Source organism: Schistocerca gregaria, chromosome 4 (genome assembly GCF_023897955.1).
Source record: "Schistocerca gregaria isolate iqSchGreg1 chromosome 4, iqSchGreg1.2, whole genome shotgun sequence".
In the NCBI taxonomy this organism is placed as follows: Eukaryota; Metazoa; Arthropoda; class Insecta; order Orthoptera; family Acrididae; genus Schistocerca; species Schistocerca gregaria.
The window spans coordinates 667,317,382-667,339,429 of NC_064923.1; the positions used below are offsets into that span (position 1 = coordinate 667,317,382).

Below are 22,048 nucleotides of genomic sequence, written 5' to 3' on the forward strand. Positions count from 1 at the left end.
AACCGGAGAAGAACCCTTTGGAGGTGGACAGCTACCGTCCCATTAGCCTTACCAACGTTCTTTGCAAGTTGCTTGAACGGATGGTGAGCCGACGCTGGAATTGGGTACTGGAGTCTCGGGGCCTTCTGGCTCCATCTCAGCGTGGGTTCCGTAAAGGCCGCTCCACCGTCAACAATCTGGTGAGCCTGGAGTCGCCCATCCGTACTGCCTTTGCCCGCCGCCAGCATCTGGTCGCTGTCTTTTTCGACATGCGGAAGGCGTATGATACGACATGGCGTCATCACATCCTTTCTACGCTTCATGGATGGGGCCTTCGGGGCCCTCTGCCGATCTATATCCGCAATTTTCTGTCGTATCGTACCTTCCGCATGCACGACGCGTCGTCATATAGTTCCTCCCAAGTCCAGGAGAACGGTGTGCCACAGGGTTCTGTTCTAAGTGTCTGTCTGTTTTTAATAGCCATTAACGGGCTCTCTGCGGCCGTGGGAAATTCTGTCTCCGCTTCCCTGTATGCTGATGACTTCTGCCTTTACTACAGCTCTATTGGCATTGCAGCTGCTGAACGTCAGCTACAGGGCGCAATCCGCAAGGCGCAGTCTTGGGCTGTAGCGCATGGTTTTCAGTTTTCGGCAGCCAAGACCTGCGTTATGCATTTCTGCCGGCGACGCACTGTTCACCCGGAGCCACAGCTTTATCTTGACGGTGAGCTTCTTACAGTGGTGGAGTTAGATAGGTTTTTGGGGGTGGTTTTTGATGCCCGGTTGACTTGGCTGCCTCATATTCGGCAGCTTAAACAGGCGTGTTGGCGCTAAATGCTCTGCGATGCCTAAGTCACACCAGGTGGGGCACCGACCGATCTACTCTCCTACGGCTTTACCAGGCGTTAATCCAGTCCTGTCTGGACTATGGGATTCTGGCTTATGGCTCAGCATCCCCATCTGCGTTACGGCTGATGGACCCAATCCTCCACAGCGGGATACGCCTTGCCACTGGTGCCTTCCGGACCAGCCCTGTGGCCAGCATACTTGTGGAGGCAGGTGTCCCTGCACTGTGGTTACGACGCCAACAATTACTGGCTGCTTATGCTGCCCATGGTTTTAGCTCGCCCGGGCATCCAGATCGTCGGCCCCGGTCGGGTTGTCCGATCGCCGTATGCGTCAAACTGCTTCTCTACGGGCTTGAGTGTTTCCCTGTACCACCTCCTTTCCGGGCCCCTCTGCGTACACCCCCATGGTGTGTGCCTCGCCCTTGCCTTCGGCTCGACTTGGCACAGGGCCGGAAGGACTCAGTCCCTCCGGTGGCCTTCCGACGCCGCTTTTATTCCATCCTGGCCACGTATCAGGGCTCTGGCGTTGTCTATACCGACGGTTCGATGGTTGCTGGTCGTGTCGGTTATGCACTAACTCTAGGGGACCATTCTGAACAACGTTCGTTGCCGGCTGGCTGCAGTGTTTACACTGCTGAGCTGGTCGCTATCTTTCGTGCCCTAGAGTATATCCGCTCCTGCTCAGGTGAGTCCTTCGTTATCTGTAGCGATTCCCTGAGCGGTTTACGAGCTCTCGACCAGTGTTTCCCTCGTTCTCGTCTGGTGATGGCTATCCAGGAGTCCCTGCATACTCTTACCCGTTGCGTTAAATCTGTGGTCTTTGTTTGGACCCCGGGCCATGTTGGGATACCCGGAAATGAAACTGTTGACCGCCTGGCGAAAGAGGCCACTAGTGCACCATCTCTGGAGATTGGCCCCCCAGCGACTGATTTGCGTGCACTATTACGCTGCAAAGTTTTCGTTTTATGGGACACTGATCGGCGCAACCTGCCCGTGCCAAACAAACTCCGCCGTATCAAGGAGACGACTACTGTGTGGCGGTCATCCATGCGAGCCAACCGCAGGGAATCAGTCGTCCTTTGTCGGCTCCGCATTGGCCACACCCGACTCACGCACAGTTATTTACTGTGTCGTGAGGATCCCCCTCTTTGTCGTTGTGGGGCGTCCTTGACGGTGGTCCATATTCTGTTGGAGTGCGCCCTTTTAACTGTGCTCAGGCAGACTTTTGCGCTGCCTGATACGCTCTCTGCGCTTTTATCTGACGATTCTTCCATAGCGGACATAGTGCTGCGTTTTATTCGGGCAGGGGGATTTTATCGCTTAATGTAAGTGTGTGAGTTTTTGTGTTGATTCTGGCCTATGGCCTACGATTTTAGTCTGCTTTTTTAATGTGTTTCTCGGTGGTTGGCTTCTCCCTTTTTGTTTGTATGGTCGGCCAACCACCATCACACTCTGTGTGAAAGTCTTGTCTGGTCTTTGTCTACATTTTTCTTGTTCTGTGTCGTCTGTCTTATCATCTGTTGATCGTTTTTATTCTCTGTGGATGTTTATAGTATTTGGAAAAAGGGACCGATGATCGTAGCAGTCTGGTCCCTTTAACCCCCACAAACCAACCAACCAATCATATACAGGGTGCGTTCCGAAAGTAATGCAATTATTTTTTTTTAAGTAATTTATTGAACAGATTTGCACAAACACTTAAAATTCTTCAAAGTACTGTCCTTGGGGCCTCTACACATTTTTTCCAGCGACTCTGCCATGACCGGTACGCGCCCTGGAAGGCGTCTTCTGGGACCTCTCGCAAGGTCTTCGTCACGGCGGATTGGATCTCGTCTATGGACGAAAAACGGGTTCCTTTCAGGGCTGACTTAATCCTAGAAAACAAAAAGAAGTCAGCTGGGGCGAGGTCAGGACTATAGGGGGGGGGTGGGGAAGCGTTGGCACCTGATGTTTGGCCAGGAACTCGCGGACTCGTAGCGCGTTGTGGCAAGGCGCGTTGTCGTGATGGAGTTGCCAGGTAGCAGAGATGTCCTTTCTCGTCCTGACGACCCTTTTGCGGAGTCTTTCCAGCACATCCACGTAGTAGGCAGCGTTAACTGTCTGTCCTTGAGGAACAAACTCCTTATGGACCACTCCTTTGCTGTCGAAAAAGACAATGAGCATTGTTTTCACTTTTGATTTGCTCATTCTTGCCTTTTTGGGCTTGGGGGACTGATCAGTGTGCCACTCAGAGCTTTGGCGTTTTGTTTCTGGGTCGTATTCAAAAACCCAGGTTTCATCACCAGTGATGACGTTGTCCAAATAATCAGGTTCAATTTCAACATGTTGCAAAAGTTCACTTGAAATTTCCGCTCGGTTGGTCTTTTCGTCGTCTGACAACACCTTGGGCACGAGCTTGGCGCACACTTTCCTCATCGCTAAATCTTCAGTAACCATGCGAAAAACAACAGTAGACGACAAGTTCAGTTCATTGGCAACCATCCTGATACTCAATCGACGGTCAGAGTCCAACAGTTGTCGCACACGAGCCACATTGTTGTCGGTTTTGCTGGTTGACGACCGCCCAGAGCGTTGTTCGTCGTGAACCTCTTCCCGGCCTTCCTTAAAGGCCTTTAACCACCTCGAAACTTGTGAGTAGGACAGAGCAGAGTCCCCGTAAGCCTCACGAATCATTTTGTTAGTCTCCTCAAAAGATTTGTTCAGTTTAGCACAAAACTTAATCGCGTAACGTTGCTCGATCGTCGATTCCATTTTTTCCGTGACACGGTCGGCTCGCAGAGGTTTACAATAACAGACGTCCTGCCGCTTCCACAGCTCGGAGAGCACTGAAACCGGTTTCGCGGCAAAGCTTAGCGTCCCCCCCACCTACTCCATGTGGCCCGCTCCCACTCCGACTACTAGGAGCGGCGTGGGAAATTCAATTGCATTACTTTCGGAACGTACCCTGTATCTAGCACACCAGGTGGAATAGTTTTGCCATGGTGTGCCTAATGGAATTGTAAGTCATGAAAGTACTAGACAGGCAATGGTTTTTAATGTATTTTACAGCAGACAATTTCAACCAATGTACTATCTATTTTGTAAAGTCCTTAAAATTAAAATGTGTTACTTGATTTTCTGTGTCAGCAATCTTTATTTTAAATGTGTAGCCAAGATTCTGATTCCATTATTATGGTTTTCTTTCTTAATTTAGTGTACTTATTATGACAGTCTACATCAGGTGTGAGCAACCTTTGGTGGCCACGGTTGTGATTTGCATCCTTAATTAAGGAAGAGGGCCACCTTATTATATGATGATGGAACATCAGCACTCTTCGAGTGTAAAGTCCATCTGTGACATTAATGTTAATGCACTGATATGAATGTTACCTCTTTCCCTACACACCATACCAACTAATTATACCTCAAAACTTGTGTTTTTGAGTGTACATTGATTTTACGTTTACCTCATTTTTTACATCTACACTCTGCAAACCACTGTGAGGTACATGGTAGAGGGCACATCCCATTGTACCACTTATTAGGGATTCTTCCCATTTCAGTCACATAGGGAGCACAGGAAGAATGATTGATTGAATGCCTCTGTGTGTGTGTGCAGCAATTATTCTGATTTTATATTCATGATCGCTATGTGAGTGATACATAGGGGATTGTAATGTATTCCTAGTCATCATTTAAAGCCAGTTCTTGAAACTTTGTGTACTGACTTCCTCAGGATAGTTTATATCTGTCTTCAAGTGTCTTTTAGTTCAGTTTAGTCAGTATCTCTGTGACACTCTCCACAGATTAGAAAACCTGTGGCCATTCATGTTGCCCTTCTCTGTATACGTTCAATATCTCTTGTTAGTCCTACACACTTGAGCAATATTCTAGAAACTGGTCACACGGGTGATTTGCAAGCGATCTCCTTTGTAGACTGATTGTACCAAAAACCAAAGGCTACAACCTGCTTTACCCACAACTGAGCATATGTAATCATTCCATTTCATATCCCTACAAAGTCCGATACCCAGGTATTTGTAGGAGTTGGGCAATTCCAGCAGTAACCCATTGATATTATAGTCATAGGATATTTTTTGTGAAGAGCACATAATTTTACATTTCTCAGTATTTAAAGGAGGTCGGCAACCTTTGCACAACGTAGAAGTCTTGTCTAGATCTGATTGAATGTTTATGCAGCTTCTTCTAGATAGTACTTTATTATAGATAACTGCATTATCTTCAAATTGTTCACAAGGTCATGAGCAGCAAGGGTCCAACACACTTCTCTGGGGCACACCTGAAGTTGCTTCTGACAATAAGTGTAGGTTGTGTTATCTTTCTTTATGTGTCATTAAGATTTTTTCTTTATTTATGTTCTTCAGTAGCAATGTTAAAAACTTGGGTTACAAAATTCTGCAGCCAGTTTTTGTCTCCATGAACTTACTATTAGCTCAGAAAAAAATCAAGCCATTACTGTTGTGGTGATGACGAATGATGTTCTACTAAATTGTGGTCCATTTTAATGTAAGTCTAGGAAACGAAGGTGGTTGCTGCTGCTTTGGTCTATTTTAGAACAGTTCCATATTTGAAATAAATCAATTGAATTTTTTTATTGCAAGCATCAAAGGACAAAATAGTCTTTGCATTAAAATTAGAGAAGTTTGTAGCATTTGGGTGTGAAACCAACAAGTAGTAGTAGCAGATCAAAAATTGTTTCATACTCCTGCTACAGTAAATCAATTTTATTTTTGTGGGACCACCAACTACCAACCATTGTTTTTGTTTCTGTTTGGTTTCTATTTGGGAAGACAAACCCACATCTCATGCATAGTAAGAAATCAAGGTAAAGTATCAGTTGAATTCTCTTCAAAACATTTCAGACTTCACTTAAAAATTAGGTTTTACATTTTGTGTTGGTCAACGTCCAACAAATGTTGCATGCATATTGCACAAAGGTTTCACTTAGCTCATTTCTCACAAGAAATGTAACACGGTCTTTCTTTTAGCATATTTTTTTAGTCTCTCTCTCTCTCTCTCTCTCTCTCTCTCTCTCTCTTTTTTTTTTTGCAAGCCAATGACTCAACAGTTCTGTTTGGTGAGGTTCCTTTATTCTTAATTTATTTAATTTGTGTTATGACTTTCCATCCTATATTAAATTCCATTTGTTCTCGCTTGAAATAGTATTTTCTTCCACAGTTGGAGACAAGTGTGACCAGCAATCAGAAAGCAGGTGTAAAAAATGATAATGACTGTATGCATTATATCTTGTTGATGGCTGGTAAAATTAGTCATAATTTGAAGATAATTACTGAGACAAGTAAAGAAATGATTAATTTGGTTTCCAAGGTAATACATCATTTATGCACATATTTTTCTGCTTTATGTTAATTATTTTGTTTAAATTTATTAATAGAGGTTCAGCTTATTGTCCATGACCAAAATTGAAAAATGTAACCAAAGAATTAAATTTTTAATCAGTAGGGGTAAAAGTGCTGTGAAAGTAATATACTTAATGGAAAGGATGAAAGTGTAGTGAACAACAGCATCAAGAAAAAGAAATATCTTGCTCTTTGACTAATATCCTTCACTAAAGATGAAAAAAGTGGGCAAATTCTCAAAGTTTTTGTACAATATTTTTCCTAGCATTGTTGTCCATTATTTCAGTACTCTTTTATTTGTATTGTCAGATTCATCTCACCAATTTCACTGGAAAAAAAATTCTTGTAAATTTTGTCTTTCACAGCTTGTGATTGTGCAGTTTGACACTGAAGATTCCCAAGACTGTATGCATTCATTTTGCATTTCTTATCTAGACATGTGGTGATTCGTACTGTTTTGATTACATTACATATTAGATGACAGTTTTAGTACTCATGACACAGGGTGTCAGACTACTTCAGTAGCTGTCAATTTTCGTGGCTTAGAGTATTCCATGAAGTTTCAGGATTGCAGCTGGATATCATCGACTTCATGCCTTGATATTTCGGCTGACAACCATTCCTTCAGGTGAATGTTTTGCAGTGGAGATTGCTAGTTCACATCGCTGTCTTTATACCAAAAATTGGCACGGAGATGCATACACAAAGGCAGCCACTACATGAGTGACATCTGACATGTTTTGTGCCCTCTTAGAATATTGCTTCATCTATGGTGCACAGGTGCATATGTAATGTGATATTACATGCACACTCATGGATTTAAACTTCAGATGTCAAAATTAACAAAAATTGTCAGTAGATGTGCGATGGGTCTCTCAAAAGGATTTTTTTTTTCTGCAGAAATTAAAGAAATCACTGGGCCCCATGCTCATCTAGTTGAAAGCTGGCATCACAATTAATAAGATCTCATGCAACATGTGTTTCTATTTATTCCTTAATAATTGAGTCCCAGAAGGATCTCACTGAGGCCAAGACTTCTGTGGCAGAATAATGTATGGAATGTTCTTTGGAGATGAAAGGCTATGGCTGGCTGATTGGGCTGCAAAATGCAAGCATGGCGATCATCTTCAACACATCTTTGATGCAGTGTGCACATTCCGTCTAATATATGCTTTGCCACGCTGGCAAGATATTCTGTAAATTCCTGCCTTCTGCAATTCCAGATCATCCTTTGCTGAACCGAGAAGTGCACAAGTCTTTGTAGGTAGGTAGAAGATTACTTTGACGTGATGTTTCCTTAAGATTCTGTCTAATTTCGACAAAATATTGCTAACATACAGAAGGAATGCCCTGGGTTCAAACTGCTCCAGACACAACGTGTACCTGGTGCACCAATGTTCTATAGACATCCATAGTTGTGCCCACAAGACCAAGAGGAGAAAGAGCAGTCCAAGTCCTGGGCATTCCTCCCGTTCATTCGCAGTATTTCATCAAAATTGGGTAGAATCTTAAGGAAACGTCATTTTGGAACAATCTACCGCCCACCTACAAAGATTTGTGCTCTTCTCAGTTCGGCTAAGAACAATCTGGGATAGTGGAAGGCTAGAATCTGCAGAATACCTTGGTAGTGTGGCAGAGTCTACATGGGGCAGACAGTGGGCAAAAGGTACTTTGAACATGATCGCCACACTCACCTTTCACAGCTCAGTAAGTCAGATGTAGCTGAGCATGGAATCTCCACAGACATTCCATAGATTATTCTGCTATGGAAATCTTATCCTTGATGAGATCCTTCTGGGATTCAGTTATTAAGGAATCTGTGGAAATACATTTAGCACAAGATCTTATTAATCGTGAGGTGGGTTTGAACTGGTTAAGGCATGGAACCCAGTGATTTCTGAAATCAGGAAGAAAACATTTTATGACCAACCACACATCTGTTCTAAACAAACAGTCTACAAGACCATTGAGAACATCGAATTTGCTACAACAACTGGAGACAAGAAGAATCGTATTCCAGTTAAGTCTGTCGCTGCACAAGCTCTGCTGGATGGTCCTGCTGTTTTCGTCAGTTGTAGACTTAATTTTTTATTAATTTTGACATTTGATTGTTAACACCTCAAGTGCACGTTCTGAAAGAAAGCACGCATGTAGTATCACATAATGCAGGCACCTGTGCATCATAGATGGAGCATTCTGGAGGACTAAGATTCAAACCCACGTCCAGCCACCCACACTTAGGTCTTCCATGATTTTCCTAAATCACTCCAGACAAATGTCAGGATGATTCCCTTGAAAGTGCACAGCCAATTTCCTTTCCCATCCTTGACACATCTGAGCTTGTGATCCATATCTAATGACTTCGATGTTGACGTGATGTTAAACCCAAACTCTACAGAGGGTGCTCACCTAGTGGCTACCTTTTTGCGTGCATCTCTGTGCCTGGTTTTGGTATAAAGGCAGCAATGTGAACTAGCAATCTCCAGTGCAAAACACACACCTAAAGATGGTGAATGTTTGTCGCCCAAAATATCATGGCAAGAAATCAACATTATTCAGCTCCAATCCCGAAACTTCTTGGAATACTTCAACACAGGTAATTTATCACAAATAAAAGTTTATATTTCTATGAATGAGCAGATTAACATTAACAAGATGTATAGTTTCTGGTACTGAACTGCAATATAAGATCTTTAAGGTAATTAGAACTTTTATATATATATAAGAAAGAAACTTCCACATGGGAAAAATATATTAAAAACAAAGATTCCAAGACTTACCAAGCGGGAAAGCGCTGGCAGACAGCCACATGAACAAAAAACACACACACACACACACACACACACACACACACACACACACACACACACACACACACACCTGCTTGTGTCTGTGTATGTGCGGATGGGTGTGTGTGTGTGTGTGTGTGTGTGTGTGTGTGTGTGTGTGTGTGTGTGTGCGCGCGAGTGTACACCTGTCCTTTTTTTCCCCTAAGGGAAGTCTTTCCGCTCCCGGGATTGGAATGACTCCTTACCCTCTCCCTTAAAACCCACATCCTTTCATTTTTCCCTCTCCTTCCCTCTTTCCTGAGGAAGCAACTGCCAGTTGCGAAAGCTCGTAATTCCGTGTGTGTGTTTGTGTGTTTTGTTCATGTGCCTGTCTGCCGGCGCTTTCCCACTTGGTAAGTCTTGGAATCTTTGTTTTTAATATATTAGCTTTATAAAAAACAAAGATTCCAAGACTTACCAAGCGAGAAAGCGCCGGCAGACAGGCACATGAACAAAACACACAAACACACACACAGAATTGCTAGCTTTCGCAACCGATGGTTGCTTCTTCAAGAAGGAGAGGGAAAGACGAAAGGATGTGGGTTTTAAGGGGGAGGGTAAGGAGTCATTCCAATCCCGGGAGCGGAAACATCTGTCCTTTTTTTCCCCTAAGGGAAGTCTTTCCGCTCCCGGGATTGGAATGACTCCTTACCCTCCCCCTTAAAACCCACATCCTTTCGTCTTTCCCTCTCCTTCCTGAAGAAGCAACCATCGGTTGCGAAAGCTAGCAATTCTGTGTGTGTGTTTGTGTGTTTTGTTCATGTGCCTGTCTGCCGGCGCTTTCTCGCTTGGTAAGTCTTGGAATCTTTGTTTTTAATATATTTTTCCCATGTGGAAGTTTCTTTCTATTTTATTTTTGTCCGCTGTCCACTCAAAACTTTCCTTCACTAATGGCCTACATGTTGACATTTAAATAATTTTTCTTCATTGTGTTTCCTGTTTCTAACTGTGCTCATTTCTTATAAAATTACAGCGTCTGGAAGCTAATTGTGTAGCTACCGTTTAGAACAGCCATGTGCCTGAAAAAGTGTTTTACTCTTTTTAATTAGGTACATCAGAGCACTGCTACCATCACTGGCCTTCCTCATCTGTCAGTTGTTGAAACAAGGCTATTAAAGAATCCTGAAAAACATGCTAGTGAGTTGCAAGAAATCAAAAGATTGGCTTTAGTGATTGAAACATGGAAACAATGGCTTAAAAGGTCCACATTGTTTTGGGAATGGATGGTAAGATAAAGTTGATGACAGGTGTCTGTTATTGTTTTAATCTTTCTAATGCCAGCTGCTCAACAAATCTATATGTGTATCATCCAGTGCTATCCCTCTTTTTGTCCCTTGGCAACATCTTGTCTTTCAGGGGTTGGTCCTGTTGAAAGTGGGGTTATCTGAAGTTGTGGAGAACTTGACACGTTCTTTCCATACCATCTCATGAAACCTCTCACAAAAAAGTTATCTTTAAGGCTCCAGTCCTAGTCCCATAAAGCAAGTCACGATGGCAGAAATTTAGTATAATATTGAGCCTGACATATTACAGATACATCTATTCTCTGAAAACCATTTGTCCCATGGACAAGTGGATTGCAGGAAGACTGACTGCTCAAAGACCTCTGTGCATGCTATAGTGAGTGTAATCTTGTCTTCATGATATCTATGGGAGTGATACTTGGGGAGCAGTAATATAACGCTGAATTCCACGTATGAAGGTATTTCTTGAAACTTTGCAAGTAGGGTTTCAAGTGATAGTTTGCCATTTGTACTGCCTTTTTTTTATAATTTTTCTTGTTAATCCTATGTGGTTTTGGTTCAAACACTTGAGTGACTATCTAGGATGGCTTCCACAAGTGTTCTGTAAGCAATCTCCTTGTAGACTGATTGTAGTTTCCTACTGGCCTGTCAGTGAACTGGTTCTGCCACCTGCCTAATGTTCAACAGGGTCCATATGTTCATTCCATTTCATATCTTATCTTATTTTTTCAGATTGTCACTTAGTTATTTGTATAAGTTGATCGATTCCAACTGTGGCTTATCAATGTTGTAGTCATAGGTACTTTTCTCCCATTTTGTGAAGTGCATAATTTTAGATTTCTGAAAAAGTTACCAAGACATTTTGTCATTTATGGTTTTATGTTTGAGGGCAACTAACTTAAATTACTCACAAGGGGAGGTCCCTAGGGGCACGATCAACTTTTTTGAAGCAATCTATACAGTTTTGAAAGCTAGTTTTAATAGTGGGTAGTAGGCAGTTGAGGGTTAAAGATATTTGCATTAGGTTTTAATAAAATTTTGAAAAAGTGAGTGGTAAGTAATTATTATTTTATACTTTAACTTGCTGCAACTCTGCTTCATAAATTTCATAACAGAGTTACTTCGCTACGTCATAAATCACCTTCATTGTGGAAGATGAATTAAGAGCCCAGGCACTTATCCTTGCATCACCCTGCTCAGCCTGAACCCGAGTGCATATATGTGTATGCAGCCTGATATTCTGAACAAGAAAACCTAAAACAGTGATAGTCAACCTGGTCCTACTGCCCAATACTGGGCGGTCCAGTTTTCAGGGTGGGCGGCAGGCATTATTGGCTGCTTTATAAATTTAAGGTACCACCCTGCTGTATAAACTACCATTGCTGTGGAACTGGTGGATGTTTTTAAAAAAATTACTACTAACAGAAATACAAAAGTGGGCAGTAAGTAAGTATGTTTGACTATCGCTGCTCTAAAGCCTTAAAAATAAGCATTACGTGGAGCAGCAGCGTAGCGTAGTGGTTAAGATATATTCCTAACATTTGAATTCTGTCAGTTGAAAATTTGATTTAAAATTTCATTGAAATATTTTGGGTCATTATTTTTATTCAGTTAGACAGTTTATTTCTAATACTTTGCTGTGTAGCCGGGCAAAGCAAGCACGCCACAGTCACCCATAGCCAGTGCCCTAGTTAACAAATGTGAACATGTTGGGCTGCTGCCAGCCTGGCCTCATCCACGTGAATCTTCTCTGCCATACACAAATGTTCTCAAGTCAGACCTGATCCATGCTGGTGGGCATCTCAGTTGTCAGTGATAGGACTCTGTTCTTGGACAGTTAATAGTTGTGTGTTCATGTTTCTCTAAGCTTGTCGTTATTCAGTGTGCAGTTCGCAGCCAACGTGGTTGTCGATAAAGAGGGTGGATACAACAGTATTGGCAACAAGTACGTTCGTTTGTTCTGTGCGTGTCTTTCACGAATGAAATGGATCCGGCATTGGTTCAATTACTGTAACAACAACAACAACAACATCAACAAAAGGAGCAGTAGCAGTAGTTAGATTGGAGTTGGCAGTTACTTACAAATTTGCTGAGAGCAGTATCACCCTCTCCCCTCTCAGCCACTGCCACCAACACAAACACATGCCCACTGCTCTCTCTGCTCCACAAATCATCGTTTGGTCAGTTATAGAAACCAGCCCATTCCTGTTCAGCGCGAGTTTGCGATAGACATTGAATATCATCTTGCATGAGGAGGATCACGTTTTTGGCAGTTTACAGTGTAACATTGGATAACATTTTTGGGTTCCATATTCAAGAAGCAGTCCATCCTGTTTCTGATAATTCTGTTCCAGGACCTGGATGACCACTGCTTTGAGCCTGGTCCCTTGTTTTCACAAGGTGTACTGGCAGCAGAGGATTTTGGGGTATGTATCACCCATAAACCAACGGCAATTCATAAATATGGGCTACCATAGGTTGTCATTCACAAACCATCAGGGGTACTACATTTGGGTGGAGATTTCAAATACATAATTAATGCTCCATCAATAATAGATTCTTATCTGATTATGTAGACTGACAAAATCTTGGAAGCTGGCGGGCAGCGATGTAATTGATTTGGTGGAGGAATGTCTACAGCTTCGTCTGGATTCTGCTTCCCAACATACCATGGTTATCGACACCCCTTCGATTTGTACAGTTACACATTGCTTGCCTTTAGGCATCACAAGACCCTGCTCTTTTTCAGTGATCCTTAGAACAGTTTTTTGTACAAACTGTGTAAGTCTCTCTCTCTCTCTCTCTCTCTCTCTCTCTTTCTTTTTAGGGCAAAGGTAGAACATGTGAGCCATCTTCTTTCAGAGGATGATGTCCGACCTATGCGGCAGCCACGAAACCTGAAGGATCTGCCAGCAGTTTTGAGGAAAGTCACTTACTACTCAAAATTAAATGTGATGTATGTCATTCATGTCTTAAAAAATTGCAGAATATAGGAGTTCCCTTTGTTTAGTCAGCGGACTGTGACAAGATATTCAGTCATAGAAAGACGTTGCTAATGTCTCAATATCGTTACACCAGGTCGACAGCTGGTTCTTGTTGCGGGTGCATCCTAGCACAGACTTGGTGAGTTTTCGTGTCACAGGGAGCCAATGGATCTGAACAATCTCTGGCATATGCTTCAAAGACATTTATCACAACTCGATGCAGTTAGTTGCAAGTAGAAAAGGAAGCATTGTTTATCATCTATGCAGCCAACAAGTTGCACATTTTCCTTTATGGAAGCAAATCCCATCTTGTCATCGACCATACACAACTTGTGGCACTTCTCATCTTTCTGACAGGACTCTACAAATATTTCACCTGTGGGGTATATTTTTAAGTAAGTTGTCTGTACAAGATTCATCATCATCCCACTGCACATCATGCCAATGCAGTCACGCTTGCCCATTGGTCCTGACCCAGAACACAATAAAATGGAAGTTGTGTGTTTCCAAATCAATGATCACGTGCAGCAGGTGTTGGATAGGCTCATGGTCACAGTAAAGTGCATAGAGAAGGCCACCAGGCAAATCCAGTGCTCTGTCAAGTGTCTCATTTTGTGTCGAAACATTGGCCTAGGGGCTGCCGCTAAGGAATCAGGCCAGCTCCACAATTTTTTCCTTCTTCATAATCTGATTGCAGTGGTTGATGTAACACTCTCCCTTAGTACAGATTTGGATGTAGTCTGCATTGTCATCCTGTCGGTCCTGTAATCCTGAATACTTGCACTTCCCCACTGTGGCCACTAGGGACATATCATGCAAGAACATGCTAACATAGCATTTTTTCTACCAGCCCAGCGATTGAGAATCTGGTGCAAACAATGTGTTGAGTGTGAAGTAGATGCCGTGTGCACCCTCCCTACACACACACACACACACACACACACACACACACACACACACATTTTTGCTCTGTGTCCCACTGCATATTACCTATGGGATAGCATCCACGTTGATTTTGTGGTTCGTTTCGGTCATTGCATGTACTTAGTAGTGATGGATGCACTGTCAAATTGCCCAAATATCATGTACATGCAGTCCACTTTGGCAGACGGTACTGTGTGGGCTCCAACACAGATTTTTGGGATCAAAGTATTGCCACTGACGATCATCTCCAACAATGGACCATAGTTTTTTTTTCTCAGTGTTGTCCCACTATTTCTCCATCCAGAAAGGTAATATTCACTTCACATCTGCACTATTTCACCCCCAATCAAATGGTGTGGCGGAACAAATGTTGCGTACATTTAAGATGCGGTTGGCAAAGTGTTTGGCAAACTTGTCTGCTGATACAGCATTGCCTCTGTTGGTAAGCAACTACAGGACCACCCCGCTGAATGGCTGCAGCACAATGGAGGTTCTATGTTGCCGACAACCCTGGTTGCTGTTAAACTTGCTTTGTCCTGCGCCACAACCTGTGGCAAGGCCGTGCCCTTCATGATATAGTGTTGGTGGTCCAATCAAAGTATGCTCCTTGATTCGGCAGCAGCCAGAATGAGTGCCAGCTACAGTTCAGGAGACACACGGGCAGTGAATGTTCACTGTGGACATTGGTGGGGCATCACTCTCCTGCTGTTGGAATCAGCTAGACCTTCTGTGAGGCAACAGCCCACCATAGCCACAGTGGATGTTGTTAAAGGGTTGGCCTGCAGGCGCCATTGTTTCCTAGGGGATGGGCGCCTTCCATGGGTGTGCCAGTAGGCATCAAGACGGAGTTGCTGCCTGAACGCTGACCACTCATCGGAGTGCTAGGCAACCATTCCCCTATTGTCACTGTCCCTATCTCTAGCTGCTGCACGATGCACAGAGCCCCCATGCGTTGGGGCATTACTATGGTCAGTGCACCATCGTTTGGACCAGTTCAGTCCATACACTCTACCTGGCTGGCGACAGCTGATGGCCAATTCTTGCAGGGGTGATGCCTCTTCGGATGCGAACGAGCCAATGGAAGTTAAGGCTGTTGCCTTTCAGCTGTCATTGTCACATCTGGTGGTTTCCTTGTCAGTGCTGGCCTCTGCCAGCACCAGTCTGCCCAGCATAGTCCTCCTTTTTTGCGCGCTGATGCCTGTGGCACCAGCTCCGCGGTAGAGGGGAGGGACAAGATACTGTGCCTGTACAATCTGCCACCACAGCATTTCTTTCTGGTGTCAGTGGCAGCTGGGTGAAGCTAATGCCCCACCATCACCTGCAGCGAGCACCCAGCACCCCGGCTGGCATATATGAACACATTGGGCCATTGCAAGTGGGGTCTCATTCAGTTGCATCTTCTCTACTCAGACCAACTCTGTGCCAGTGTGCATTCAGCTGTCAGTGTTAGTACTCTGTACTTGGACAGTTAATAGTTGTATAAATGTTTCTCCAACACTGTCATTATTTAGCATGCAGTTATCAGCCCACGTAATTTTTGTGTATGTAGTGGTTGCCAATAGTGTGTGTAGATAGAGCATTAATCATCATCTTTTTTTTTCACTTGGAATCCTCATGCATGTGATTTCACTTATTTCTATGTACCTATCATAATATTTAAATACCTGATAATAGTGTTCCACTGGTTAAAAAACAAGACAAAATAATCCACTTTTATTGGCCGTGGAGTGGTTCCAAAAATGTATGTCATTAGATGTGTACTTTTTGTGTCTGCTAACATTACACAAACATTTAAAACTAATTCTTGTTGCACTATGGGCAAAATAATGCAGATGCACAAAATGAAGAATAGAAAGAGAGACTGCAGATACATGGATGAAAATATAAAATGATAAAACAGAATAAATTAAATTTAATACGTAGAAACATTGTGCATGTTATTTTAAAGATTCTAAATAAAAGAGGAATGACAGGAAGAAAAGATTGGAGCAAATAAAAAAAAAAGGTCAATAAGATGATTAAAAATACGCAGTAAAGGATGAGAAATTAAAAATTGCATGTACACCAATTAATTGAAGAAAAATAATGATCCATCATATTGATAGAGATTTAAAACTTACGGGATTTGAACCCACAATATTAAACACATTGGGGATACATCTTTACCACAACATTATGCTGCCACTGTATGTAACACTATTATTTTTAAGGCTCTGGAGAGTCGTGCAACGTTATCGTTGATTACTTGCAAATGAGGGCCCATAATGATGAATGGTTGTTGGTAAACAATGGACTCATTTGTTTGTGGCTTTACATATCAGTTGAATTACTCTTTCATTCTTTTGCGTGTAACAAGTATACGGGAGCAACTGAATAGAAACAGTCGACACAATCTGTTGGTGTTTTGCACATTGATTGAGTTATTTATTTATTTAAAATGAAACCAGTCCTCAGTTTTTCTGTCAGTTCAAGCTTGTATTCATTCATTCAGCTGAAACCACTGTTTAGTGGTTTAATTGACTGAGTTATTCAATTATTCTTCTGAGTGAAACAATTCTGTATTATTTTGATTAGAAGTAGTAGAGCAGTGGTATATAATACAAACAGGGGTACACATACTCCCAGAGTGTATCCCCACTCCCAGCTGTGAGCGAAAACATGTCAGTGGATATGCCAAAGTTAAAATGAGCAGTATACATGTTCATTTAATTATGTACTGAAAAACAATGACTTTATCACCATTTAAAACTAATAAATGGATTGCTGTGCATTAAATTGTTCCACGTGCAACTAAAACAACATTAATGAAGCTTCTTTGGTAGTACAAAGTTAAGCGAGCGTAAAGTTCTCCTAGAGGTACAAGAAGAAGAATGGAACATTGTCAAATTTTTGCGACTGTTTGGATTCCGTTTTATTGAATCAAAATTAAAATAATCTAGCAGCCTCTGAGATTGCTTGTGGCTGCTGCCAGGGCAGAGCAGCAGGAGCTGGTAGCCTGTCTCTGCTAGTGCAGGTCCAACAGTACTGCATTTGCACTGGCCACTGAACCGCTTCTTTTTGTGCCAGCTGCACCCCTGACCCGAGGTGGAGCGGCTATGCGGCAGCACCATGTAGCTGACCCAACGTCCGTTGCCTCCCATGGAAAACAGTGGAAAAGTATGGAAGTGAAATCATAGCCCAGAGACCAAGTGAAAGCATTCATTTAACTGAAGTAACCAACAGATACTTGTCCGTCAGTTGTCTCACAGTAAGTGAAATCATTCAAACCTGGAGAGCCCCAGTCACCCAACCCTCCCTCCCAGACAGTTCCAGCAGATCTGAAACTTTTTTTCTGTACAAGAATGTATGTGGTGACTTCCATACGAATTTAGTATATGATGGTGCAAGAAAAAGGATGTTGGTAGATCCCCTAAATTCATATGATCTGATGCAGACTGTGTGTTTCAACTAGGGTGCAGGGGAACAGCAGCACAGACAAAGACAATACTTTTATTCATTCTTCGTTACTAGATGGGCATTCTGTTGGTAAAAGAGTGAATGGCCTTTCAGACCATGTTGCATAAATTTTAACACTAAAAGGCATTTGTACTCAAACAAATGTCACATCTAATTACAAACTATGTAGGAACGTTAATCCAACAGCAATAGTGTTTTTTAAACCTTGTCAAGGAACAAGAGTGGCATGATGTTTATAGTGCCGATAACATAGATGATAAATCTAATGCTTTCCTCAACACATTTCTCAGGCTCTTTGAGAGTTGCTTTCCATTAGAATATTCTAAATGGAGTACTAGCAGTAGTAGGCAACTCGAATCGCTGACTAGTCGGATAAGGACATCATGCAGATCAAAGCGGGAATTATAAAAATGTTAGAAGTAGTCACATCAAGCTACTGTATCCCATTACAAACAGTATTGTAAGGTGCTTAAAAATGGTATTAGGAAGGCAAAGAGTATGTGGTATGCAAGTAGTATAGCTAATTCACAGAATAAAATTAAAACCATATGGTCAGTTGTGAAGGAAGTGTCTGGGCGGCAGCAGCACAAGGTCAAAGATACAAAGTCAGTTCATAGTAAGAATATTTCTGTTACTGATAAGTCAGATATGTACAATATTTAACAATCATTTTCTGAGCATTGCTGGTGAGTTAAATAAAAATTTAGTTTCTACAGGGAATCTTAACTTTCTTGGCAAATGCCTTTCCGAGATTGATGTCTGAAATACTCCTCTTTGATACAGACAAGGGGGAGATTGAGTCAATAATTATATCACTAAAGACTAATGACTCTCATAGTTATGATGGAGTGCTTAGCAGAATATTAAAGTACTATGCTGCACAGGTTAGCCCCGTAGCCATATTTTTAATTTTTCCATCAGGAATGGTCAGTTTCCTAAATGATTTAAGTTCTCAGTAGTAAAGCCGCTTTATAAAAAGGGATAATGTAGATAATGTTTCAAATAGAGCAATTCATGACCTGTGTTCATGGCTTGTGGAAAATAAACTAATGCTAAATCACAATAAGATTCAGTTTTTACAGTTTCTAACACACAGTTCAGCAAAACCTGACATTTTAATTTCGCAGAATGGGCATATGATTAGTGAAACTGAACAGTTCAAATTTCTGGATGTTCAGATAAATAGTAAGCTGTCATGGAAAGCCCACGTACAGGATCTTGTTCAAAGACTTAATACTGCCATTTTTACTATTCGAAGGGATCTGAGGTGAGTGATCATTTGACATGAAAATTAGTCTACTTTGCTTATTTTCATTTGCTTATGTCATATGGTATTATATTTTGGACTAACTCTTCGCATTCTAAAAGGATGTTTTTGTCTCAGGAATGGGCAGTAAGTGGTATAAGTTTATAAACCTCTTGTTGACCCCTGTTCACGAGTTTGGGTATTTTGACATTAGCCTCTCAATATATATAATCCTTACTGTCATTTCTTGTTAACAATATTAGCTTATTCCCAAGAATAAGCAGCTTTCACTTGGTCAATACTCAGCAGAAATCAAACCCGCATTTGGATTGTACTTCCTTAACTCTTGTGCAAAAAGGTATGCAGTATACTGCTGCATCCATTTTCAATAAGCTACCACTCGAATTCAAAAATCTTAGCAGTAATCCACACACTTTCAAATCGAAACTGAATCCGTCAAGGAAGTTCCTTGAAAAATTAAGCTGATTCTTGTTGATTGCATTTACTTGAACTTATGGATTGACTTTTTTTTGGGTTCATAAACATATTAGTTTTACCTGTTATTACTTTTATGTAGTAATTTCATGTACGGACACGTTCCATGACCTTTGACATTTGCTCCTTAGTTTGGTCCTACAGAATTTGATGTGTAAATAAATTTGCGATACAGGTTAGTTTCAGGCCAACTTAACACCTTGATGACATAGAAAAAACACCATTCTCCATAATAAATTTTTCTTGCTGTAATGGAGTGTGTGTTGATGCGAAACTTCCTGGCAGATGAAAACTGTGTGCTGGACCAGGACTCAAACCCAGGACCTTAGCCTATCGTGGGCGATGTAAAGCTGAAGGCCAGGTCATGAGTCATGCTGGATGACTACCTTATCTCTTACATTCTAGACTTTGCGAAAGTTGTTCTGCAAAACTAGTGGGACTAGCATGTGCTGCCCTATGAGACTGTCATGCAATAGAAACAGTATCCCAACAGCCCCCATGTAACGTCTTGAGCATATATATGGTCAGGCAGCTAATGATTTTCTCTTGTTTGGTGATATTTCTTTTCAATTGAAACTACCTTTTCCAGTTGATTGCTGGGCATTATTATCCTTGCAGATATAGGTGACACATTTGTAAAAATATTTTTCTGCTTATGGCTTCTCCAATTTCTGTTAATTCCATATACTTTCTGTTGAAACAATATTGGATTTTTGAATACATAGTAAATACACTGTACCCATAATACCATTAGACCTGCATATGTAACTTATAAAGTCAATCACAGTCTCCTGGAGGTGACTGCCTAGCAGCAGTGTGATTCCACACCCTACCCATGAGCCACTTGGCTGCAAAAGATTCAGATTTAAAAACTCAAGACATAAAACTATTTAGTGGACATCAAAGCTATCGTGTAGTGTTAGAGGAAACAGCAGTCTTGCTTCTCAGGAAAAGTTTCAATTTGTTGGTTCCAACAGTACGAAAAGGATAAATTTCTACTTACTACATAAAGGATGGGTTGAGTGTAGACAGGCAAAATGAATAAGACTGCTATTATTCAGCTATCGGGCTAAGTCCTAACTGCTTCTGTGTCTTAGATGAATAGTGATCTTTGATGCATTCTGCAGTAGGGGTATGGGAGAGCCATGGGTGGGGAGGGGGAGGAATCGTAGTGGCAGTGTGTTGCATGGTCCGATGAATCTTGCTACCTTCATGATGCTGATGGGAGGGCATAAAGCCATCATCTCACAGGGGAACATGTCCTTGACACCTATACTGCGGGATGGAGACAAGCTGGCATTTGCAAGTCCAATGTAGATAGCGTAAGGCACTGTGACGGCCAAGGAGTATAATACACAGGTTGCAGACCATGTACACCCCTTCATGACAGTCACGTTTTCCAATGGCTGTGAGAATTTTCAACAAGACAGTGGGCTGTGGTTCAAGGCACACAGTGGAAAGTTCCAGTTGATGTGCTGGTGCCCCCAACTCTCCAGATCTGAACCCAGTCACACACATCTGGGATGTGATTGAATGTTGTGTCAGAGCTCATCCCATCCCAATTCCTTCCCCCCTCTCCCCCCCTTGAATTTATGGGAATTAGGTGACCTGTGTGTGTACATGTGGTGTCAACTCTCTCCAGCAACCTACCAAGGCCTCGTTGCTTGCATGACACTGTTATTTTGTGCCAAAGATGGATGTACCGGCTATTAGGTTGGTGGTCACAATGTTCTGGCTGATCAGCATAAGTACAACATTTTTAACTTTATACTTGTATAAGAGCATCAACAACTATCTTACTGTTACAGGCAGGTCTTTTAGTTTAACTGAGAAAGGTGGCACTTCAGTAAGCACTAGATTTGCATTTGGAAGGAATGAAATTTAAGTTGGTCTTGGTCATATTGTTTAGATTTTTTACAGTGTAGATGAACAATGTCAAAGCCAATATCCATACCCAGCATTTTCAAGTTTGTACTCCATACTAATGTCTTGTATGTTGGCAGGTCATTAAACTATATATCAATACTCCTTTCTTCATGCAAAATATGTTGTTTTTCAGGCTGGTGTGCTAATTGAAAGGAAGAATACGTCAAGGGGCTGCTTACATTTGTACAGTAAGGAGGACTTCACAGAGTTCATAAATTCGGTTAGGATGATGTTGAGATCGTATTTCTTGTTGCGAGGTCTAATTGAACAGAATGACCAAAAGAACGAGACTACTACTCATTCAGCAGAAGAGCAGAAAACAGAGCTACTACAGGATGAACTGAGAAAAGTAGAAAAATTTCAGTTGCCAAGATTAATTCTTCAGAGCAAAGATGATACTAAAGTATTGGAAAAATATATTACTGAGACAGACATGTTAGTTAAAGAATTGGAAGTAAAGTGTAATCTAATGAGAGAAGAAATATTGTCACAGCTGAAAATGAGTATGAAAGGTGCAAAATACATCTGTCTCTTTAACAGATGACGTTTTAAAATATTGAGGTGTATTTTATGTAGAAGTGTACTGGAACAATTTTTTTTGATGATTTAGCAGTGTGCGCGCGCGCGCTCTACTGTATGATGTCTAGCTATTAGTTTATTTATTAAGATATTTTAAAATCTAAGTTTCAGTGCCATTCGTTACTGTAAAAGTATGCAAATAATAAAGGTGTGGCTGTAATTTTCTGTACCTGCAGTGCA

General features: G+C 41.8%; 1 protein-coding gene across 4 annotated transcripts in view; it reads left to right on the forward strand.

The window, feature by feature from the left end:
* The window catches only part of LOC126268151 (tubulin epsilon and delta complex protein 1-like), a 122,643-nt gene extending 100,595 nt beyond the window's left edge, over positions 1–22,048 (forward strand). For 3 of the 4 annotated variants that reach the window (XM_049973689.1, XM_049973691.1, XM_049973692.1), the window contains 3 exons: positions 6,005–6,154; positions 10,064–10,240; positions 21,423–22,048. In XM_049973689.1, the coding sequence (XP_049829646.1) occupies positions 6,005–6,154; positions 10,064–10,240; positions 21,423–21,833 (738 nt within the window). In that variant the 3' untranslated portion in view covers positions 21,834–22,048. The remainder of the gene's footprint in view (positions 1–6,004; positions 6,155–10,063; positions 10,241–21,422) is intronic. The other variant, XM_049973690.1, reaches the window with a different exon arrangement.